The 26,120-nt window shown below is 36.2% G+C and overlaps 1 protein-coding gene across 2 annotated transcripts; it reads right to left on the reverse strand.

Annotated features, from left to right (window-relative positions):
* Positions 1–1,494: 1,494 nt before the first annotated feature.
* On the reverse strand, positions 1,495–20,136 carry UBXN8 (UBX domain protein 8). 2 transcript variants are annotated; one of them, XM_019750512.2, is made up of 8 exons: positions 19,389–20,132; positions 16,202–16,324; positions 14,094–14,164; positions 10,048–10,170; positions 7,971–8,105; positions 6,506–6,547; positions 3,886–3,960; positions 1,495–2,280 (listed from the first exon to the last, which is right to left on the reverse strand). In XM_019750512.2, the coding sequence occupies exons 1-8, from the start codon at positions 19,474–19,476 to the stop codon at positions 2,113–2,115; spliced, it is 825 nt and encodes a 274-aa protein (XP_019606071.2). In that variant the 5' UTR covers positions 19,477–20,132; the 3' UTR covers positions 1,495–2,112. The 2 variants fall into 2 exon arrangements, with proteins under 2 accessions (XP_019606071.2, XP_019606072.2); XM_019750513.2 differs by lacking the exon at positions 16,202–16,324 and having other exon boundaries at positions 19,389–20,136.
* Between the last annotated feature and the right edge of the window lie 5,984 nt (positions 20,137–26,120).

The raw sequence follows: 26,120 nt of genomic DNA on the forward strand, positions 1-26,120 counted from the left end.
GCTAAACTTCTGCCACTATATAACCAGGATTTCCATTCCTCCAGTTTGCAATATTTTCCTCACTTTTCTGCAAGTCCTCACCTGCAGCCCTTTATCAATGTCAAATCACTTTAGGCTTTCATCAACACTCTTCTCAAAGCCCACTGCCTGGCTCCAAAGCCACTCCCATGTTTTAGGTTTTTATGATAGCTCCTCACTGGCAGGTTCTAAAATTTGTATGTTCCACGGTGCTTCTCAACAAATTAACTCAAATCTTAGCTGCTTAAAACATTTATCTTCAAATATATGGTGATGGAAAAAGAACTGACTCTGGGTGGCGAACACACAATGTGACATATAGATGATGTATTAAAGAATTGTACACCTGAAATCTATGTAACTTTATTAACAATTGTCACCCCAATAAACTTTAATTAAAAAACAAAACAAAACAAAAAACATTGTTATCTCATAAATCATGAGGGTCAAGAAAGTGGGAGCATCGTAGCTAAGTGGTCTGGCTTAGGGAGCTCGTGAAGTTGCAGTCAGGCTGGTTGCCAGAGCTGCAGTCTCTGGATTTAACTGGGGCTGGAGGTTCAGCTCCAAGCTTCCTCATGTCTTGTTGGCAGGAGGCTTCACTTCCTTGCCACATGGGCCTCTCTGTGAGGCTCACAACATGGCTTCCCCCCCATGTGAGTGAGTGAACCAAGAGAGAACCAAGACAGAAGCCACAGTCTTTTATAACCTAATCTCATGATACACACCACTTACTTTTATTGGTCTCACAGACCAATCCTGGTACAATGCGGGGAAGACTATGTGTGACTATGAAGAGGCAGGATCATTGGGGGCCACCTTGGAGCCTGCTACCCCTCCTAAGTAGAATTACTTGGTAGCTTTCATAGTAATTGGTTTTTCCAAAGGGTCTAAAATTGTAGTCTTTTTTGTATTTGTGGTGTATAAGCTTAGAAAAGTCTGATAGGACATACAGGAAACCATAAAATTAGTCATATTTATTTGTAGGTGTTGAAATTATGGGTGATGTTTTTGTTGTTGTTACTTTGTAAACTTTTGGAACACTTTTAAATTTATAATCAGGAACTTCATTTTTTTTAAGTGGGATATTTCAGAGAGGAAAAAGAAAAGTTAACAGTTGAGACAACTTATTTATTTTCAAGTATGTATTAAGCATCTACCAGACACTTCTAAAATAAAAAAAGGGATATATTCCTTGCTTTTAAGGAATTATGTGTTTGTGAACACAAAAACATAGCTATAATGCAGTGTAATAAATTCTACAGAAGAGGTATAATGAGCATTAAATAAAGGGCAATACACAGAGGAGTCAAGTTAACTGACTCTTAAGACAGCGCATGAGAAAAGAAAAAGGGAGTAACTAGAACAAAGTTAACAGCCTTGGCATTTGAACTTTATATTATACAGTGCGTGTGTTCACCGTTACAGGTTTATAAGCACTAAAATGAAATGACCAGATATATAAAAGAAACTCACCTATGTTTTTAATATTTTTATTTTTAAAAATATTGGTCCACCTGGAACTTTGTAAATGTTACAATGCAAGGCAAAATTATATATGTAAATCTCAAATATTCATTAAGTAAACATTAATTTATACCTATCAAAAACAACTTTAAAGCTTTAAAGAGCTTTGAATCTTCTTTAACGTTTTTTAATTTCTATAAATACAGCAGAATAAACATTTCCATTTATAAGACTTTGAAGAGTTTCACTGAATTGTGAAATACTCATAGTGGGGTTAAGATGGATTAAAGAGGCAGAAACAAAGGTCACATGACTTTTTTTCAACATACTGATAAATGATGTCGGCTAGGTAAGATATATTAATTGAGTGCCATACAGTATACATTTTTACCTAGTTCTCATTATAAAATAGCACATCCAAAAATTATATGCAGAGAACACTCCTTTTCCCATCCTTTGTGTCCATATATTCCCATGGATATCAACATTAAAGAGTTTACTGCCTTGAGCTCAGTCAAGGTATGGCATGATTTTAATGTGAATTACTGTCCTGTAAGGTCATGGCATTACTGTCCTGTAAGGTCATGGCATAACTGATTTTATGAAGAACAGGTAGTTCTCATTTCTTAACTAGTTGCTTGGCTCTTTCTCTTCCACGTTGAGTACAGTATCCACAGTTATTCCTATGTCCTGCAGTGACCAGCCTCCCTCTACTTCCAGAGGCCTTCTGGGAAAAGAAGTAGAAAGGCTGTATAGGGATGTGTGGTACCCAATTTTCATCATCCAGTCAAACAGGACCTAAAAGATAAAAAACATAGTTATCAAATGCTGTATACACTTGTGTTCCTCAGGGTCCCCATGATATTTACAATTCTTTCATTGTTAAACATGCCCCTAGGAATAATGAAATAGAACTTTTACAACTTTCAAAGGAAATTCTAGAATGTAAAGAAAAATAGTATGCCATGGATTCTGAGATGTGAATAACATTTAATACATTTTGTTTAAGGCCTAGGAACTACTGGTACCCACAGACAGCAGAGGCATTTAACCATTAGGAAAGCCTCAACTTTAGGGAATGACAGATTGTTCAATAAAATGATTGAGAACAAAAAGTTAGCATTTGGGAAAAGAATTATTAAGATTATAATCTAAGCCACATCAAAATCATGTGGGAACTTTGTCACAAAGGACATGTCCAAGTTCCGGGGAACTCTGCTTTATGATAGCCCGATTTTCAATGGGTCTGGGTCATTTCCTGTCATGAGTATTCCCATAGTACTCGTTCATGATTAGACAGTTATATACCTTATGAAGTGATCACCCAGTAAGTCTAGTACCCATCTGACACCATATGTAGTTACTACAATATTACTGATTATATTCCTTATGTTGTACTTTATATTCGGTGATTATTTTATAACTGGCAATTTATACTTAATCCCTTTCACTTTTTTCACTCCCCAAATTTTTCTTTAACTTTGTAAACTTTTTCTGTATAGAACTGAAAATGTTTATGTAGTCAAATCCATCAGTATTTTTCTTTATGGTTATAGCACTTTTATTTTTTTTAATTTATTTTTTAAATTTATTGGGGTGACAATTGTTAGTAAAATTACATATAGATTTCAGGTGTACAATTCTGTATTACATCATCTATAAATCCCATTGTGTGTTCACCACCCAGAGTCAGTTCTCCTTCCATCACCATATATTTGATCCCCCTGGTGATAGCATTCTTGTCATAGGTTATACGCAACAATCAGGTAGAAAATTATTTAGATATATATTTTAATGAATGCATAATTATATGTTTAAATGCACTTAAAAACAGAAATACACCAAAATATTTGTAATTGCTTTGGTATCAGACTGCAGATCAAAAGTGTTTTTTCTCTCTACTTTTCTATGTTTTCCAAAGTATTGCTAATGAACAGAGTATTGTTTTTAATAGAAAAAGAAATTAAGAGAACAAAAGGAAACAAGCCCTAAAGAATGGTCTGAAAATTACATATAAGCAATGGGGTTTAAATTAATAATCCACCAGGGATAATGGGAACAGAACAAAATTAACACTGGCTGCTTCCTAAGGATTTGAAAGCATGTTACCCACCAAGCTGTGAAATGTAACTAAAACAAAAGAAAAACAACAAACAAAAACCAATAGGAAAAGAACTGAAAAAAATCTTGAATGCAGAAATCACAGTTCAAATGGACCCAGCATGCCTAATTTCCCAAGTTTCTACAACATAGAGTACTTATAAATGCTCTTTATCCTCAAAATAGAGTACATGTAAGTGATTAGAGTACCAGACAACAGTGTGCTATTACCTCTCCCACTGCATGGGAATAAACTATTGCCAAATTCAACACAAATATTTCTCAAAAAATGAATTTCCTCACCTGTGAACTGCAAGACTTAAAAAACCTTCTCCTCAGGACCTTCCCACTTGGACATCGGAGAGCAACAGTAACTACCTGAGGAAGAAAAGTGTTCAGATACAATTCTAATCCACTGCTTTTTGCAATCCAAAATTACTACTAGTGAAACATTTGTAATTATAAAAGTGCACATGAGGTTTTGTAGGAATTTAGCTCTGGTGGTAGACCAACACAAAGGTCCAGATAAAATTTACTCTAAACAGAAATAATTCTTCTGAAACTGAAAAACATCTTCCTATGGATGGAAGAGATCAGTGACAGAGCCTTCCAGAGGGGACACCAGAGACTAAACGGTTCTGTCTGCCCAGGTAACTTCCGGATTGCAGATGCGCTTCAAAAGTGAGCTACCAAACCAAGATCCAGTGCCACCTCAGAGTCTACAGAGAAGAGCATTAGATTGGAAGGAAACAAAAATGACCCTGTCCCCTCCCTTACTGTAGGCTGTGCACTGTGCCTACATCGTCCAAGCAAATGAGAGATGAACCTAGACTTGGTCCCGGTTGCTGGGAGCTCTGAGATCTCATCTCCTGGAAACCATCCTGTATTGTCTGAGTTATGTATCCAGTTTCCCCATCATCTTTCCTTTGAAAAAAGTTAAACAGCTAAAGAAAAGCTTGCAAACTGCTAGTACGTTAAAGGACCTCCTAAAATGAAAAGATGATCAATTAGTCATTTATTCTGATGTTCATTATTTACCTGTCAGGAAACCTTTTTTTTATGGTTAACATTATCAGAACTGTCCTGGGAGTTAAGCAGGCATCATAATATATAGAAATGGTGGCTTTAAAGCACCTACCCCCTTCAGAAAAGCCATGTTAGAAATTTTTTCCACTTAAGTAGGTAAGATGTTTGACTCCCATCCAAATCAGTGAAATGCTGAGCTGTTGTTACTGCTACTAAAGCAACTTTTATAATGAAATTTTATTAAGAATGCCACTAATGTATAAGATGATACTTTTACAGTATATTCTATATGTGTGTGTGTGTGTGTGTGTGTGTTGCATACATTTTATATATAACAATTACCATAATTTTGTTGATTTTGTTCACTAAAAACAGAGGACCAAAAATCAGAGCACAGAGAAGAAAACTGGGGTAATATTGCTTATAGAGTGAATGAGGGAAGAGGACTGGCTACAGCCAGGAGACCTGGGTTCTCCCAGCACGAACCTGGGAAATTCTTCCTCCCTGTGGCTTCAGCTTCAAGTGAGGAGAGGGGATGAGGTAGTTATTTAGGTTCATTGCAGCTCTAAAATTCTATTACTCTGACATACACTTTACTGTGTGTAACACAAAATAGCATCTAACGAGTACTGGAGAAAGGGTAGAAAAGGAACAAAATGGAATGCCTATGAATAACTCTTAATAGGCGAGCAACATCAACTGCCTCTGTGGCAGAGGTTTCTCAACCTTTTTAGGGTCATAGATCTGAGATTCTGAAGAAAAACACTGTCCTTTTACATAAGCACAAAAAGTACAATTTCAAAGGACTCACTGACAACCTGATGTCTATAATCCGTGCACCTTCGGTGACTGCTGTTCTGCAGGAACAATGTCATGTCTTTTAAAGCTAGAGTAAATTTATAAAAGGTGTTCCCTGTCACACCTGAGCTATAGTTATTTACTCCTGTATTATAAACGGTTGTCATGGATACCAACCTGAGCTTGATGAGAATTGCAAATGTAGAGGGGTCAGGACAGATACACTACGGGCAAGAATTTATCAGGTATCATGGGTAGAAATTAGGCATTTTTTTTAAAAAACAACATTGCGTTTCTCCTGGGGGTTCAGTATCTGCATCACACACGTCATTGTCTCTGTTTCAGTATGACTTTCAGGTTTTCCTCTGATGTCCAAAGTACTAAATATAAATGTTGCAAATATGTCGACAAAAGTGAGACTCTCCTGATGAATTTCATGGCTACCTCAAAAATGGTTTTTAAGTAGTGTAACAGTCACTGAGCCCTAAGTAATGGAAAACCAGCAGGGCTCTCCTTTGCCTGAGTGACTTCATGGCTATAAAGACATGTGCTCCCGTACACCGCAGGCGTGTCTGAAACTAAGGTGGGCAATGGAGGGAAGGAGCACAGATGATGACAAAGCAGTTGGGCAGAAGGCAGCTCAGCTCAATGCAGAGTGGGGGTTCAGTCTGACTGCCCCCTAAACAGAAAACTATCCTGTAATTTAAACACCTACAATAGCTGTATTCTTCATTGTCTCTTTTTTAAGAGGAAAATTACAATTTGAAGTTATCTGCCTATTTTGATTTAAATTGAGAAAGTAACTCACTTGCTGACTTGAAGTTTTAGAAAAGCCCATGTATCCTCTCTCTGCCTGATGCAGTGGGAAGGCTCTAGGCTCTAAAACAACATACATATCAGGCAGCAGGCTTCCAAAACAGGACTCGAGCTGAGGAGTGTGATATTACACCATATTCAAAACTGGAGCTAATTACAGTGCAATCACATAAACACTTATGCTATCTTTACTTTCTAAACCCAAATTTAGATACGACATACTTACTTGATGTTAAAGGAAATAGAAAGTATATTTAATTTTCAAAGAAAAAAAAAAGCTTACTTCTTCAGCTGTTTCAGGAGGTTCTTCAGGAAAATCTGGAACCTAAAGAAAAGTATTAGTAACAGGAATGTAAACATTTTGAAGAAGAAAGAAATAATCTCAATGAGAAGAGTTCCTTTCAATATAGAGTTTAGACATATGTAAACTTAAATCTTTCCATTTAATATACATTTATAAGAAATTTATAATAAGAATGAGAGCTAAATTAATAAACATTTTTGGGTAAACAATTTTGTGTTAACAAAAGGTCATAAAAACAGGATTTTAGATGATAGCTACCAATCTATACACATTTAAAGAATTTTGGTGTTTTAATGTTCCAAGATACTATATAAAAATGTACTATTTAAAGAAACTGAGGATAAATATTAAGTTCAGTAAGACCCCAAGGTTATTTAGGTTCATACATATACACATTTTAAGATGAGCACATATTTTTCTTCACTGGCACTTCTAGAGGACTGGTTAACAACCCTTCACTTTGGTTGATCTCATGCTGTACTCAATGCTTCCCTATTTGTTTAAAAAACCAGATGTTCAGACAATTTTCTCTTGTTAAAACACTTGTTGAATCAACAATTTCTCCTCTAGGGACACTTTTTATTTTTTAATACCATAGACTCCACATGTTATAACGTTTTATCTAACACACATTAATTGTATTAAATAAACCATTTGTTTTCCTTTGGTATCAAAAACATGTGCAGTCAACCAAAATTTACTGTGAGCATGAGATAATTTGTGCTATAACAAAAAAGTAAAGAATCTGGAATTTTTAATTAGTCCATAGAGTTCATTAGACCTTTTTGAAATGTTAGAAATAGTCCAATGACCAGATTCTGACCCTCAAGCTCCATTAAGGCACAACAAAACCTCAGACTGAGAAGCAATACATTAGAAACCACTTTTCACAATTAGATAGATGACCTACCAGCTTTCCCTAAGAGTCAGTAAAAACAGATTCTTATTTCCAACCTTTGCCAGCTCCAAATTTAACATAGCGATGAAAAATTTGAAAGAAAAGAAGGAATAATAAACCTGGGCACTATTCCAAAGTGAATGGTTTCTAACCCATTCCCTAGAAGGGCCCCTGAGGAAAATGATAGTCATGTTAATATTAGCCACTCACTGAATATGGTTTAATCGTGTCTTAGCTACCCAAAGGAATGTTTCCTGACTAAACATTATGTTTTCCACTTTTACATAAGCAAATTATTTCCCCCCAAAATAACTGAAATTTTCTAAACCTATGATCATAGCTTCCTTCTAAGTTTGGTTCAGAACATTATTATCAAGCAGGACGAGTGATTGTTAACGAAGATGATCATTTTGTTAGGTAGTGGGAAGACATCATCTGGATTTAAAGCCAGTCCTAATCTTCACTCACTAGACCACCTCCCACACAGAACACTTCCTACAGCACACTGATGCAATCCGTGAGTAGTACAGGCGTTAAGTAACAAACCTTCTGCGTGGGCTGTTCAGCAGGTGGTGCAACTTTGGTTAAAAGCTTAGGCAAGTTCCGTCTCTTTGCTGCTTCTTTGTTTGATGTTTCAAAAGATGTCTGATTTTCATTTTCAAGCACCAAATCTTCATCACCCTGGTGAAAAAGAGAGAATGTCTAAAGAGATGCTCTCTATCGACTTTGTTTTATTCACAATGGTTATTTTCATTGATGGCATTTCAGTAAAAAATATAATTAAGTCATTATTAAACCAGAAAATTAAAGCATTGTCTCGTTAGACATGAAAAGATGGAGTTTAACATCTAGAAACTACCCTTATCCAGCTCTGGGGTTCCCTCTGATAGATACAAGGCAGAGAGAGACCTTTCCATTTTAATTGACCCCCAAGTTTTCCAGTAGGATGGAAGAAGAAAACCTGGATGATATCCTTTCCTCCTTTCAGTAAAAGAAACAAGGCAGTGCAAGGGATGATGCCTTAAAAGGCTGTGGAAAATAGAACACATACGTAAAAACGTTATGTCTGTGTATATAACCATATAAAATTTCCATACCATAGCCCTAGTATCTTGTTATATATAAACATATTTTCATTCTCAAATTCAAAATTTGAGCTTCCATTTGAATTAATTACTTTAGGAAACAAAGGATTTTATTCCAGAAATCATAAAAATTATTATTAATATTGTCTATTAAAACTTTTTCCTTTTTTTTATTTAGGTTTATTGGGGTGACAACTGTTAGTAAAGTCACATAGATTTCAGGTGTACAATTCTGTAATACATCATCTATATATTACATTGTATGGTCACCACCCAGAGTCACTTATCTTTCCATAACGATATATTGAAAACTTTTTCTTTAGCAAGATAATTCACTTAAATGTCAAATTCTTCCATATATGCTGACCTTGTAAAAGTTGTCTTTATCAGCCTAAGCCAGCCACCATTTTGGTGGGCTGTTTTCCCCATTCCTTTATCCAAAGAGAAGTTGGTAGAAGGAGTGTAGGAAGTGGGAGTAAAGAGATTTTGATGCTGAACAATTAACTGACCAAACTTTGGCTGCCTCACTGTGAACTATGGGGTTGGATCAGCTGATGGATACACTTCTTTCAGCTCTAACATTCCAATTCTCATGTTCTTTGATAGTCCTAAGAGCCTTAAGTCACAACACCAGCAAAGGTCTATGCTGTCCCTGACTTCTCGCTGTCCCCACTAATGAGGTGAAGATGTATCCTAGTAGTAACATGAAGACATAGCCTAAAAGCAAGGGGTAGAATGACTGATTTACTATTATGACCATTTCAGAAAGAGATGCGGCAGATTAAAATCAGGCTATCAGTGTCTAACACCACAAAATTGAACAGAAGACAAACTCAACTTAGAAGTGAAATCACCACATAGAGCAGGTGCATTTTATATTGTGTCTTTCACATTAATTTTATTACCCACCCTTGATTGTTTTATGGTAAATTTACCATTATGAAATGAATAAAAACTGATTCTGCTTCACTGTAAGAATCCTGTTTACCTTTACTAAATCATTTCCTTTACAAGATGGTGGAAGCTACAGTCTACATAGAAGGCAAAAAAAGTCTTTGGGACAGAAATGATCTTACACATAAAACCTATGGCCAGTTCTTCTAAAACTTAATTCCTTTATGAGTATCCTTTTTCTCTGTAAGAAAACTTAAAATTGTAAACTTCCATTAGCAAATGACAGAATTCATACTCGAAGTCAAGGAGAATTTGGCTTTACAAAAACAGAGCCAAATAAAATGAATATGTGAGCTTATACATTGGAGATCCTTCTTGAGGAAAGATGTAAATCATATAAAACATAGTGATATGGTCAAGATAAAGATTACCTTATGTTAGAGCATTTCAAGGCGCTAAGTTATTATCTGTTTGAGACACAAATATGCTGAATAAAAGCTGATATACAATCATTATTAATAAACACTCCTAAGAAAGACTGTATTAACAGCTTAATATCATTTGCAATTTTAAAAAATCAATCTTTGTAAAAGGAAACATAAGTAATAGCAGGATTCAAAATATAAAATGGAATATTTTCTAACCCCAAGTTTATGACCATTGCTTAACTTCCAGGTTTCACCCGTCATCTGATAAAAGCGCTCTTCCAGTTTTTTCAATTTCATTTCCTGCTGAGGTTTTAGAACATTCTCTATGTATCTGCTAGCCTGTTCAAAAAAAAATAAGTGTTGTTACTATAAATTAACAATCCTAAGATTTTTACATTGTGTATAAAATTGTAAATAAGAACCAGTAAGAAATTGTGTTTTCACACTAAATTTTGCCAGAAAGCAACATCCTCCACTTTTGCATCAGTCTCTTAAAAATTTACATTTGTACATAATGCAAATAAAGATAAGTGTTCCATACTTATGCTCGTATGGCAGTCTGCCTATATATTCTTTAATGTGTTTTCAGCGCAACAAAACCGTACTGGGGGATAGGGATGCAAAGATGTCTTCCAGGAACTTAAAGTCGAGGGTGTGTTCAAAGCATGATGCTCAAGGCATGAACTCATTTGGAAGAGCGTTAACTGACTAGCTTGATTGTGGAAGAGTAGAAATAGTTTTGGACTCAAAAGAAATGGAGATTCTGATTTTAAGATGACAGAGTGAAATTATTTCTGCCTCCCTCGTCTCTTGAAAATCACCCCAAAACAACCACGGAAACAAGAAATAGAAACTCAAATTCCACCACTCTTGAAACAAAGAAATATTATAACCCCCAAACCACTATATGTGAAGGCAGCTGGAGGAGTGGTAACTGGTATATCAGAGTGAGAAAGATGCAATCTAAGAGCTTGTAAAGGAGGGCAACAATAAAGAAATAAGCCAGTGCATTCCACAGACCTGCAACAACAGCTCAGGAAGAAGAGACACCAGGTACCATGGCAAGGACATGGGGTGAGGTGCAGAGCTAAAAGCGGAAGGTGATCGAAGAAGCCATGCATCAAGCAATGATGAGTGTTAGTGAACCAAGGACGATGACTCTAATGCTTTGCATCTGAGGTTCTTAGGCAAAAGGGGGAAAAAAAGATAAAAGAGCTATTACATCCTCAGACCCACTTATCCTATCACATTTAGGCAGACACAGAAGGTTTATTCTCTGGGGATATGAACCAGCGAGGCTGCAGAGTCACAGATCTCAGGCCTAGGGAAGACAGGAATGCAAATTTAAACAGGGTCTATGAAGTGTCCATACTGAAAGGTGAGACTCCCCAGCTGCCTTCCTACCTGACTCAGACTGCTGGTAGCCAGACTTTAACCTCCCAGGTGGGAGAATGGCGGTGCCTTGTCTAGAAGAGGTGAATTGCAAGAGGAACAGAGAGATATTGACAAAGCTAAATTACTCCTCAATCCCCCTACCATTAAATTGGTGTACACCCTACACCCACAGACAACATGTCAAGCTCTGCCCCCATACACAGAAATTCCAATTAGCTTCATTTTCCTTTTTCCCTTTACATTGAAATGAAACTTTATAAACAGTAAAGAACACAAAGCTTGATGAAGTTCTACAAAGGCATACAGCATCAGTTAGAATTTTAGTGCATCATTCTTAAATCTGAAAGGACAGAGCCAAGGATTACCAGATGATTAAGGAAAGCCTCCAACATGACAAATGGAGACTAAAATTAATGAACGGAAAAAAAAGAACTTGAAAACACCACACTGGAACGTCAAGGATAATGGTACAATACTTCAAAATTCCGGTGATTTTCAACCTGTAATTCTTTATCAAATCAAACTATCAATCAAGTGTCAGAAGAGAAAAACTACCTTTTTAGAATGTAAACACTCAAACATTTTATGTATCATCAGGCGCATGTCTGCACAGGCTGGGCACTTCACCATTCTCATGGACTATACTGTGAGATATTGAGGTATTAATTTTGATTTGTCCAAAAAGAGAAGACATATCGTTAACGTTTTTAGACTTTTGCTAAACAAAAGAATCCCAACTTTACATACCCTTAGGAATTACAGATGCCAATTAGTATACAATTAACATATGGATGGAATTATAGTTTACTAATAAGTATGTAAGTCTTTAAAATTAACAGTTACTTCCACAGGAGATAATGTTAAACTTGAGAAGTTTAAATATTTACAAGAGAGCTTCTTACAAAAGATCTTGCAAGGACACTTTCATTGTTACTAAATTCAGATCAGGGTAGTTACAAGATGTGGTAACTTCCCCACCCGCCCAACAAATATATAGGCTTTTACTCTTATGATTTGTTTTTAACCTTCTCTTGTTTACTTAAAGAGGAATAATTTGTTCATCAGAAAAACAAGTGATAGATGTCAAACTATTAATGGCCTGTACCTAGGCCTTTGTAAAGAGTTTATGTTTTTAATATTTAGGTGAAAATCCACAGGAGTCTCCTCTTTCACAAAGGTCAGTCATCAGTCTGGTAACTGCCCAAGTGCTACCTGACAGTTCAAGGTCAAGAAAATAACTGTTAGATAATTATCAATGGTAAAAGAAATTCCTAGCTATCAAAACCAATCTTGGATAGGATGCAGCAAAAGCAGCACTCAGAGGGAAAGTTATAGCTATAAACATCTAAGTAAAGAAGAAAGATTTCAAATCAATAAGTTAACTTTATACTTTAAAAAACTAGAGGCCAGCCCAGTGGCTCAGGCGGTTAGCGCGCCATGCTCCTAACTCCGAAGGCTGCCGGTTCAATTCCCACATGGGCCAGTGGGCTCTCAACCACAAGGTTGCCAGTTCAATTCCTCGAGTCCCACAAGGGATGGTGGGCTCCGTCCCCTGCAACTAAGATTGAACACGGCACCTGGAGCTGAGCTGCCGCTGAGATCCCGGATGGCTCAGTTGGTTGCAGTGCGTCCTCTCAACCACAAGGTTGCCGGTTCGACTCCCGCAAGGGATGCTGGGCTGTGCCCCCTGAAACTAGAAACGGCAACTGGACCTGGAGCTGAGCTGCGCGCTCCACAACTAAGATTGAAAGGACAACAACTTGACTTGGAAAAAAGGCCTGGAAGTACACACTGTTCCCCAATAAAGTCCTGTTCCCCTTCCCCAATAAAATCTTAAAAAAAAAAAAAAACTAGAAAAAAAACAAATTAAACCCAAAGCTAGCTTAAGAAAGCAAATAATAAAGATTACAGAAGAGAGTAAAACATAGAGAATAAAATAGAAAAACAATAGAACCAATGAAACCAAAAATGGGTTCTTTGAAAAGATCGATAAATTCACAAGCTTTTAATTTTAGAAAAGAAGACAAATAACTAATATCAGAAATGAATGTGGTGATATTACTACCAACCTTACAGAAATAAAAAACCATTATAAGAGAATACTATGTGTAATTATATGCCATCAGGTTAGATAACCAAGATGAAATGGACAAATTTCTAGAAACACACAAATTACATAAACTGACTCAAGAAGAAATAGGAGTTCTTAACAGACCTAACAGAGTGTATCAGTAATTAAAAATCAACAAAGAAAAGTCCGGGACCAGATGGATTCACTGGTTAGTTCTGTCAAATCTTTGAAGAAGAGTTAACGCTAGCAGCACTATTCACAATAGCCCAAAGGTGGAAACAACCAAAATGTCCATCAGCAAAATGAAAGGATAATCAAAATTTGATATATCCATACAATGGAATATTATTCAGCTATAAAAAGGGATGAAGTACTGATATATGCTTCATGGATGAACCCCAGAACATATGCTAAGTGAAAGAAGCCAGACACAAAAGGTCACGTTATGATTCCATTTATATGAAATATCCAGGATAAATCCATACAAACAAAAAGCAGATTGATAGTTGCCAGAGGATGGAAGGAGAGGGGAATGAGTAAGTAACTGTTTAATGGGTATAGGGTTTTCTTTTTGTGGTGAAAAAAATGTTTTGCAGCTAGATAGAGATACTAGTTGCACACATTGTGAATATGCTAAATGTCACTGAATTGTACACTTTAAAATGGTTAATTGTATGTCATGTGAATTTGATCTCAAAAAAATTCGGAGCACACAGAAAGCAACATATCTAAACTTTAAATGCCCCAGATATTTTTGTATTATTTCTAGATATACTCTCTAAAAATTATGCTGTACCTTTTCACCCTGTGCCTCTTGTTGTTTTTTTCTCACAAGTTTTTGCCTTTTCTCATTCTTCTCTTCGTCTTCTAAGATATCAAAACATAAAAGTCAAATCGGTAAGAAAAGTTCTGTTCTGAAACAAAAATTCTCTGACAAGTATTAAATTAATATTGTATGTTATAGTTTTGGTGAGGAGGCTTCAAGAATACTTATGGTGGGTTTTTTCCTGCGGGCCCCTGATAAGGCTTCAAGCAGCTCTAAGGCAGAGCACGGAATCCCATTTCAAATATGAAGTGTGGAATGCTGTACCGGTGGCAAGAGGAGTGCCACTTGGTCACCCTTGGACATGACAGTAAAAGCAACATGCCTAGAGCTCAAAGGTGGGGTATGCTTGGCAACTCCTATAGTGACTAAACCAATATTAAGTTGTAATCCACTGAATGTCAAGAAGAAGAATTTCTGTTATTGTATCGACTTTTTTTATTTTAGGTATAAATTTCATTTAAGTGAATTTCATTTAACTGTATTCTCTTGAGGAATTATCCATCTTTTAGGAAAATATATCCTTTAAACTGCCTGACTCCTTAAAGAAGAGCACTCCTTTCTGTCAACAATTTTATCTCTATGGCGGTAAATATTTCATCAAGTTTATTAAGGAAAGATTAGGGCAGTAAAGCACAGAGGAAATCAGAAGTTCCAGTTTGGCCAGTAACTTGCTGTGTGATTGGTCAGACTTAGTGATCTTAAAGACTTACAAACTGAGTCAAAGAATATAGTTTTTAAATAAATCAATAACAGGGGATTCAGGGGCTTTAATCCTTAAAGGCACCAAGAACTGACTATTTCAGAACTTAGCTATACCTCATCTTGCAAACCTTTACAAAATAAGGAGGATTAAAGTTTTGAATGAATCTGAAGTCTTGTTTCTCAATATCAGATGACAGGGAAGATAGGAAGTGTATGAGCAAGCTGGGTTTTTACTCATTTGAAGAAAAATCTGACAATTAGGCACCATATGGTCTTAATTATTTATTAGATAGTTTTAGCCTTCAGTGATTTATATCTCAAAATTACAAGCCATAAATGTACTAAAGTGACTTGCACGCAAACAACATAAAGATGCAATTTAAGGTAAGAAACTATATTAGATGCACATTTCCTCATTTATAAAACATAGAATATTTGACCTGACAGTTTAATGTATGCAGCAAATATTCTCTTAATATCAAAATGTATTTAATACAACGTTTCAAAGAGAAGTTACTGAGTAATTTGAAGCATAAGAAATCAAATAACTTACCAAAAGAAGAAAGAAAAAAAATTCCAAAATCTGTGATTGGGAGACTCTGCAACATCCACATTTTCTTTTATGTTTGGGTTGAATAGTATAACATTTTAGGATTATGGTTTTATTCATGGTTAGTTTGAAAGGGCTATAAATTAAACCCTGATCATTTTCCTTTTATTTATTTACATTTAAATAGCAAAACAAAATATCATGCCCCAAATTCACTATTGGCAAGTTTCTTTCTAATAGGATATAAGAATGTAGGCATTAATTTTAGGATTCATCTGTTCTGAGTCAAACTACAATATTGTTTTAAAAGGTTTCTAATACTCACAAACTTTCACTTACTGAAAAAACAAAACAGAACTAAGAACTAGCATGGTTTCCTAAAATTAAGAGCACCTAATTATACATAAGAGATTAAGTGCGTAAATAAAAAGTGCCAGAATGGAATGAAAAATAAATTAGGATGAAAGGCCTTTAGAGATTAATGGTAGATACATTTTTCATTTATAGAATTGTTTGTAAACTGTACGTATCAAACAGTAGTTAAGTTGCATACACACAGAGACAATTTAGATTTAGAGCATTTGCAATGTACCAACTTAGAAATGAAAGATTTTTGAATGTATATATATGGAAATGTATGATTTCTGATAAAAATATTGGGATTTATGGTTCATTCAAAATCATGACTAAAGTTGTAATGATTACTCTACTTTGAAATTACACTGCAAAAAATAATGGTAAAAAGGTTCTTACTGTGCAGTGTTCTAGAATAAACAAACAGATTTTAATAGAAAAGTATAAAAGGGTAGATAAACAATAAACTTACCTTTTAGGTAAACTTGCGAAGATTTAAATGAATTAAGCCATGAGGTAGTCACAGAAATGATTACAGTAAGAAGAGCAAGCAGTAAGAAAATCCGGCCACACAGCAAAATTATATCTTTAATTCCTTATAAAGGTTAAAAAAAAATTAAAATTAAAAATACTTCTTGATACTAACAACACATTAGAAGATTATTTGTACTAGAAAAGTAGAGTAAAAGTTAGGTTACACAACTGTCTTAAAATTTTTCATATAGTTTCCTTTGGGTACCACAATTCATCATGGTTATCATTACCAGAACACGTTCTCAGAAAATACTTCTAGAACATCTTCTGTCTTGGAAGTACAGGTATAATCTGAGTGACTGGCTACATTGTAAATATTATGACTATCACTAATGAGTAAATTCTGTGTCCCTTCTGCTCAAAGAAGGAGATAACGTTATTCCCATAGTTAGGAATGAAATGACAGTGAAGGTATCATCTTTTCAAATTCTAGTTCTATTTAAAAACAGTCACTCTCACTGAAACACCAAATTCTTATCTCTCACAGTTAAATTATGAAACAGTATATTTTATTTCTCAATACTTGGTCATTTGTACATAAAATTACTATATATATATTTGCCTAGGAAAAAGGTAAAAATTCAGTATTGGGTTTTATGTTATTTTAAGAACCAAGATGAAAATTACATCAGCAAAAATGTAACAGTTGCCTAATTTGTACAATATAGTTTGTTAAAAATGGTTTCTACCCCCAGGAATTTTTTGTTTTGTTTTGTAATTCTCAAAAATTACCAGGCAGAGGTATAGAGGAACCATCTTGCAAATGTTATGGGGCTGGTAGTTAGTCAATTAACTGAAAATTAATGAAGTAATTCTAAATACAGACATATACATGTATATTTATATATTTTTTTACATCACAGCCCCTCCAACTTTTGCCAGCATTACCTATTGATTCATGTGTTGTTCAATACAATATAATTAAATCTGGGGTAACTTTGGCCATTACGAAAGTAATTTTATACCTAGAGTATTGGTATTTAGAGAAAACACTGAATGATGGGATTTATGTTCCATAATATTGCTTTTTGTTCTAATAAGCAAGCAATTTGCAAATGTCATATGGGAATATATCAGAGAACTAGATTGGTGTGTACAGTTTCCAAGTAAAAAATCTTTTAACTAAGTTGATTTTTTTTTTTTTTTTTTTTTTTTGTACCTACTCTCAAGAGCCCATGTGCAGGGCACTCAAAGGATGATAACAAATGTGAGGAAACAGCAGTAAAATGCTTAGCTTAAGTACAAGTAAAAATGTACTGGCAATGAATGCTTTTATACAGCAGAAAAAGACAGATCGTTTTTTTCAATGTATGTCTAAAAATATAGCCCAGGTGAATGAACAGGTCTGGGAATTCCACTTTTCCCCCTGAGAATTTGATTAGCAGCTCCAGCTAAGAGTATTAATATCTATAAGTACATAATGAACCCTGCAGCTGTTGCCCTGGGATGTATGATTGGTAAAATAGACTTAAATACTGCTACTGGATAATTGCAGAAACATTATCAAGAATCCAATGTAAATGACCATCATTTCACAACTGAGAGAGGATTCTAGGAGAAAAGAGTTAAGTCAAAATTTCAGGAACTAGATGGAGATGCTACCAGGAGCCCAACTGCACTTTCTAGAATTTTTGGCCTACTTTTATTAATTTAGATATTTTGGTAAGTGCTAGGAATACAAAAACAAGTTAGATATGGTCTCTGCCCTCAAGAAGTGTATTTCCCTGTGGTCCAAGCTGATCATGTGAACAGATCTGCATCTGCAACCCTCAGTAACCACCTTCTCATTGACTAGTGAGTGACTCAAATATTAATGCAAAGTAGAAGATTCCAAATGAGCAGAGTAGAGGTGGATGCTGTAAAGACAAGGGAGCAGGTGAGTTCTGTTAATAGGTTAAGTGTGAACTTAACATTTCTGTATGTCATTTGGGTAAAGGTCTTGATAGATTCCAATATATCTTAAGTTGAATCAGAGGCATCGGGAGGGAGTTGGTAGGTTTTTTAAAAAGCGTTTTATTTTATTATTTCAAGCAACGTTTCTGGGTACCTGATTTAGAGGTGGCAAGGGCAGGTGGAAATTCAAAGACAGGAAATATAAAAGCTAAGTTTCATCACGGTCTCTAACTTTAAAACTGAGTTTAATGAGGGAGACAGACGTGTAAACTGATCATTTATATGTCCAAAAGTGAACTGATTCTCCACAGGTCCACCATTTTCCTTTGTTTTCCCTTTACTCTTGGCACTACCAGGTACTTGGTGTTGTTCTACCCCCATGTAGGGAGTCTTCCTGGAATCCCTCCTTTCCCTCGTCCCAAACAATCCATCAACAAATCCTGTTGATTCTACTTTGTAAATATTCCAAATCTGTGTAGATTTCATCTCTGTTATCCTACTCCAGGCTGTCATTTGACCACTGCAAAAACCTAAGTTGTTCCACTGCTTCCACTATAGCTTCCTTCCTAAACATTCTCCACACTGAATCCAGTGATTTTTTTGTTTTAAACCTTAGGTCAATCAGTTAACCTCCTACATCTCAGTTTCCTCAACTGCACATGGAGATTATAATAGTACCCAATGCCTATGGTTGTAATGCAGATTGGATGAGATAATGAACAAACAGCATTTAGTGTTAGGCTTACAAAAGGCGCTTCAATGAATCCTCCTTAGTACCCTTGATCCAGCCACAGTCTTCATCATTTTCCTCCAATATGTCACAATTCCTTTTGTCTGGAATGTTTTTGCCGCAGCTTTTCAAAGGGGTGGCTCCTGATCATTTAAATCTGTTTAGGTTCCTCAAAAGGTATACATCACATCACCGTTTCTTTCTTTTTGAGCATTCAACACGCCTTGAAAATAGTGTCTATATTTGTTCCTGTGCTTTCTGCGTTGTCCCCCTTACACGCAAAACTTCACCAGATCTGTAGGGACACGGTTTGCACCAAGTGGAGTTGGACTCCCCACGGCTAGTGCAGGGACCGGCGCCGGAAGAGAGGCAGGCGCGATGCAGCCTGGGAGTCGTAGTCAAAGGCGGCCAGAGGCGACGTGGCTCCAGACGATAATTCTGCGCGACACCCAGGGGAAAGTTACCTGGGTGTGAAAGCCAAGAGGAAAACGGCAACGCTTACCTAGATCTGGGATCCCACGTCGGAGCTCCAGACACAAGAGGGGGACAGCTGAGAGGAGAAAAATGCCAACGACCCCACGGGATGCCATTGCGGCGGAAGGCCCTCCCCTTCCGGTGGCACCTCCCCTGGGAAGGTGGCGTGGAACCGTCCCCTAAGGGAGGGGTTTGGGGACGGCTAGAGCCTAGAGCCGAGTCGTTGATCAGACTGAGGTGAGCCCGTTTTTGAACTCATAATCTGTAGCCTTATATCTGAAGAAATACAAGTCACCTCCCCACGTCACATGATGTCCGTGGAGACAGCCCCACAGGCTGCCCGCCTCGCCAAGTCCTATGAAAGCAATGCCCGAGCTCTGGCGGCGAGGCCCGCAGCGCCTGCCCTTCGGCCGTCGGACTCTGTGGAAACTGATGAAGAGCTCTCAAGAGACAAATGAACTTGAAGAGAAAATGTGTAGCAGTTGACGCTATGAGGAGGCAGCCTGGCTCCTTGACCTTGTGTCCGAAGTGGGTGATGGTGGGCTTTTGAGTCAGAACTACTAAGGCACCGCTCTCTTCTGAAGCACTTGGTTGTCTCTTAACGGTTCCTGGCCCCTTCTGTGGCCTCTGGTGCCTGCGGGAAGATGATTCAAAAGTGGGGTCTGGCACCTCTAATTCCAGATCCCGGAGACCCGCTACCCCGTGCTTTCTTTCCCTCCTTGTCAGTTTTGCCAACAGGTGTTATTGTTAATGACTTAACTTGGCCTCAGTTCTATGACCTCATTGCTATCCCATGACTCACCTGTGTGGCGCTTCTGCCAAGCTGCAACTCAAGTTATGGAGGTCCTCGTAATTTACAAGATTTCGTGCTTTGAAATGTCGTTTTCTGACCCGTCCATCGATCCTCACTCACACCTCACCCTTAAATTTCGTTCAACTAACATTTTATTGAACCCCACAACTTGCCTGGTATTGTAGAACTCATGGATATTCAAATACAGGTAAGTTACTGAATCTGGCCTCAAGAAACTCATTCAGTGGGCTAGATAGCCCTGTAAACAAATAAAACACAATGCCTGAGTGCTGTGATAGAGATACCCGAAGGTCTTGGAGAAAGGCTTTCTTAAATCACCTAAATTGTGTTGTAAAGGTTAGGAACGGGGAAGGGCAAGAGGACAACAGGGAGTTCAAGTTTAGGAAACTGAAAGCAGAGGAACTACCAGCAGTTAAAATATTGCAGTTTAAAGTTTGAATGGAGGTGCAGAGAGGTAGGTTGGAGTTAGGACCACAGAGGGCTTTGCTTTGTATATAGGCTAAGAACATCCTGGAAGCGAAGATGCACAATCTTGAGGGCACAATCTCTAAATCAACCAGGGTAAAATAATATAAATTGTAATATGACATACCAGTTAAATAATTAACTGTATTGACTCAATAATTCAGAGGTTGTTGTCTGCATGAAGACAGCAAAGAAAGTTCTACAGCTCTTCCCATTTTCATTTTGATATGATTTACTCCTTTAAGTATTTTTCTTCCACAGCTCACAATGGCCCATGCGGGAATCAAACCCGCAACCTTGGTGTTATTGGCACCACACTCTAACCAACTGAGCTAATCAGCCACGCCCCGTGGCTTCCTATATTCTTAATTTAATCTGTTGATGTCTGTCAGGACAATAAAGTGTAGGCTCCCAAGTGCTCCAAAGTTGCTTGGGGTCTTATCCATTTCCCAAACTTGGTTGATTGTGAAGTCTCTTCACTGCAGTTGTCTATGGCTGATTCCCTCCCCCTCCTCACCAAAGACCACCAGAATAACCTGTTCAAATAAAACCAAGTGTCTCACTATATTAAGGGAGAACGCTATTTTGACATAATTTTAGTAGTATCTCAAAGGAGGGATCCAGGGTGATTTTTCATAGGGTTTTTGGAGTCTGGGTTGGAGTACTTTAAGGTGGCGTTTTTGGTGTGGAGTTCTCATTGAGATTGAACATAGTACATGGTATAATAGTGTCCACATAAGAACCTGCAAATCTGTAGAGAATTTTTATGAGTTTATTTGAGCCAAACTGACGACATGCCAGGAAGCAAGATCTCAAACTTGCTCTGGAGAATGACAGTTCTTTTTCATACATTTGGAATTAATGAGGCAAGGAGGAAGATTAAAAGGGGGAGAAATTAAGACAGGGAAATCACTATGACTGGATTTCAGGATAGTTGACAAGATTCTGTGCTCCCTTGAGGGTAGTTACGCCTCCAAGAGGTATGAAAAACGATTACTCTGGCACATCAAAGGTTTGTTAACCTAGATTCACACTTAAGATAAAGATAAACCTCTTACTAAAAAAGTTATAGGCCTGGGGCAGGACCACTCACATGACCTGCCCAGTTAGGAATTTATGATAAGATCACCCCTTGAGGTTACTTTTCTGTCACTGAAATTGTCAGATTTATTACAGAGCCCCGTTTTTGTTTTTGTTCACCGCAGTTAGGGGTAAGGTCAAAGGTTCTTCCTGAGTCTTCTGTTTTTCTAAAAATCACTAGCTTAAAATAACATCTCCAAAAAAGTCTATATTTTGGAGTGGCAAACTTTGCTACCTCTCACTTGCTATGACCATTTATTTGCAAGTTCTTAGGTGAACTTATGTTTTCATTTCTGTGGGATAAATGACTAAGTGCAATTATTGGGTCATATGGTAAACACATATTAGTTTTGTAAGAAAAAGCCATATTTTTCAAAGTAACTGTATCATCTTCTCATCAACAATGTCTGAGTGATGCGGTTTCTCCATATCCTTGTCCTACATTTGGTATTTGTCACTATATTTTATTTTAGCCATTCTGTGGATGTGCAGTTATTTTTCATAGGAGCTTTGTTTCCCTAGTGACTAATGATATTGATGACTTTTGTGTGTGTGCTTCTTGGCCATTTACTTATCTTCCATTTTGAAATGTCTATTCAAATCTTTTTAACTGTGTTGTTTCTCTTTTGTATTAATGAATTGTAGGAGTTCTTTATATAGCCTCGACACCAGTCAGATATAAATTTTATGAATATTTCTCCCAGTCTGTAGCTTACTTATTTTCTTGATGATTTTTTTAATGGGAAGTTTTTTTTTAATTTTGAAGACCAATTTATCAAATACTCTTTTATGGTATCGCTTTCTAAGAAAGCTTTGCCTATCCTGACCTTGAAAAGTTCTCCTGTGTTTTCTTCTAAAAGTTTATGTTTTAGCTTTTATATTTAAGCTTATGAATTATTTTTGTAGTATTTTTTCTAAATAATGGGAAAGATAGCTACTTTTGAAAGTACTTCTTCCCTTTGATTTTATTCCCAACAACTGAAAACTCAAATTGCAAAAATAATTTAATTCTCACTCCATACTTTGTTTTAGAGACATCTTGATGTAGTCCATAAGAATTTTGATCCGATGAATGTAACTTAGTGACCTGCTAGAAAATGTCTTGTGGTAGATTAATATTTTTATGTCTCTTATTAACTTGTATTTAAGCATCGATGTCCTTTGGCCTCCTATCTTTGTCCAGTGATCCATTATGCATATAAATTAAAATGTATGACCAAAAATGTAATAACTATTCAAAACTGTAAACTGGTTAAAACCTTCACCATGGCTTCAGTGTTCAGCAACCACAGTAATCTCTCCTTGCTCTGACTTCATAGCACTCATTTCCATTTTTCCATTTGGAATGCCATAATATTCTTATATTGTTATTTGATTATTGTATTCAATATCTTAAATTTTCTTTAGAAGAAGCAGAGTATAAGTGGTAAACACATTTTTAGGACATTCTGTATTGAACTTTCCATGTATATATGGACTTCTTTCCCAGAGATTCTGACTTAGGAGCTATTATTCAATGCTCCACAGGTAAGTTGTTAAGCCATGTTTAGATACCATTGAGGACAGGAGAGGGTGAATTCAGGCAAGGACTGGTACTGTTACATGAGGAACTGTGATTCAAATCTTGTAGGCTTAATTTATTCAATCAACAACAAATATGAAACGACGACTGTGCCCCAGGTATTGTTACAGATGCTGAGGACATAGCCACAAATGCGACGGATGAGATTCCTGCACACCATCAAGTTTGTACTGTAGTGTATGATGTTAATTTTATGTGTCAGCTTGGAGGGTACTTTGTTCTGTAAACAGTTACAGAAATAATACCAGATATTTAATTTCAGAATGGGAATATTAATTGTTTCTAAAGCTCTTTATGAAATCTCCTTCATATTCTAATTTCAAAATACTTGTAAAACAATTAATTTGAGAACAGAAGGGTAAGAGCTATTCAACACATGTATGATATCCTGCTAGATGTGTCTTCTGAGGTAGTGTCCAGTTTTCCAACAAAGCAGACTTGCTATTTCCCTAAGATTCCTTCTCCTTATCATAAAATTTGCTTTCTGTTAATCTCACTTTCAGTTGTAGTCATTGTTCTCTGTCTCTTCAGTGTTTATCCTTTGCCTCAATATTAAACACTGAAATTGTATAATTGGGTAATATTTATTTCTTTCCTCATATTATTTTTATTCTCGTAAGTTACTGCAATCACCTTCCTACCATGTTTCCCTGAAAATAAGACCTAGCCAGACCATCGGCTCTAATGTGTCTTTTGGAGCAAAAATTAATGTAAGACCCAGTATTATTTTACTATAAGACTGGATCTATAATATAATATAATATAATATAATATAATATAATATAATATAATATAATATAATATAATATAATAATATAATATAATAATAATATAATATAAAATATAATATAAGATATAATACCTGGTCTTATATTAATTTTGGCTCCAAAAGACACATTAGAGCTGATTGTCCGGCTAGGTCTTATTTTTGGGGTAACGGTATATGCTTCATGAAAAATACATTTTATTGAGCAACTTGTACGTGCCAGGTTCTTTGTATACCACTGTTTCTTGAATTTCTCAGATTGTTTATTGAAGTGTAGTAGTCCCCCTTATCTGCAATTTCATTCTCCATGGTTTCAGTTACCTGCAGTCAACCTGCTGTCAACCGCAGTTGAAAACTACTACATAGAAAAGTCTAGAAATAAGCAATTCATAAGTTTTAAATTGCATGCTGTTCTGGGCCTTCCTGTTACATCCTGTCCAGCATGTGAATCATCCCTTTGTCCAGGGTATCCACAATGTAGACTACCCCCACCTGCTAGTCACTTAGTAGTCACCTCGGTTATCAGACTGACTGTAGAGGTATTGCACTGCTCGTGTTCAAGTAACCCTTATATACTAGTAACCTAATGCCATGTCATAATGCCTACATCATTACTTCACTTCATCTCATCATGTAGGCATTTTATCATCTCACGTCACAAGAAGGGTGAGTACAGTACAATAAGATATTTTGAGAGAGAGACCACATTCATATAACTTTTATTACAGTATATTATAATTGTTCTATTTTATTATATTTGTTCATCTCTTGTGCCTAATTTATCAATTAAACTTTATCATAGGTATGTATGCATAGGACAAAATATAGTCTATATAAGGTTCAGTACTATCCATTATTTCAGGCATCCACTGAGGGTCTTGGAATGAATCTCACACATATAAAGGGGGTCTACTGTACCATTATCACCTTCTAACATAGTAGCTCTTGATGTGTAACCTCAAATAACACAAAGTTGTCACATAAATAAGTCACTTATGAGTCATGAATACATTTCCTACAAATTATATTATATAAAAAAATGCAGGAGAGACAGTCTACATTTTTTAGAAAAAGTGGTATTCAACATTCTCCTACAAAAAAAATATTTAAAAAAAATCTTGGATCTTGTATTTTCGCCATAGGACACCATCTGTGATGGTTTCTCTCCAGTAACGGTTAAGAGAATAGGCTTAGAGTTAGGCCTCCAGGATTTGAACCCCTGCTCTGCCATTCACCAGCTATGCAATTTTGTACAAGTTATTGACCCTCTGAACCTCAGTTTTCTTTTCTATAAAATGGAGATAATAATATTTAGTTTTTGGGTTGAGGAGGGGATAACATGTAAAGCTCTGAGCAATGTGCCTAATAAAGCTCATAAGCACAATGTGTACATAGTTCAATCCATATTAATTATTTGTTTTTTATTTTGAGAAACTTTTCACAGTGTCTATGGAAATCACCTAAGTTTGTCTAGTGTTCAAAAGAATATTCTTAATGATGAAGTTATTAAAAGTTGAAATAATTGGGGCTTAGCTGTTTCTCACAAATCATACTAGTTTATAATGATGTCCTAAGACTGCCACACTTGAACAATAACTCAGTTGATTTTCATTCTCAGCATTTAATATCATTCTGAAACTACCTCTTATTAACTGCATTATAATATTACTTTAGCTGACATTTCTTTGGTTGAAGAAGAGAAAGTTTAGATATAGTCAGAAGTCTTTAAGTGCTTGGGATATGCATCGCTACCGTTCCCCCTCCTTGTCTAAGTCAGAAGCAAAAAGGAAAAACACTTAAATGAAAATAAAATAATTTAGTCCCAAATAATGCCTTATGAACCTTTGGTTTCAACATATTGCATGGGCTAATGTAACTAGGTGATTAAAAATTCCTTTCTCCTTTGAAACTGCCAGAGACATAGACCTTTACCTCTTTTCCTCTTCTTTATGTTTGCTTTATGGAATAATTTTTCTCCTAGTTCAAGACTTGTCGTCATTGACTCTTGTACCCTCCCCCACCTTGTCAATTTCACTTCTTTATGTCTGTTCCC

This window comes from Rhinolophus sinicus, linkage group LG04 (assembly GCF_036562045.2).
Source record: "Rhinolophus sinicus isolate RSC01 linkage group LG04, ASM3656204v1, whole genome shotgun sequence".
In the NCBI taxonomy this organism is placed as follows: Eukaryota; Metazoa; Chordata; class Mammalia; order Chiroptera; family Rhinolophidae; genus Rhinolophus; species Rhinolophus sinicus.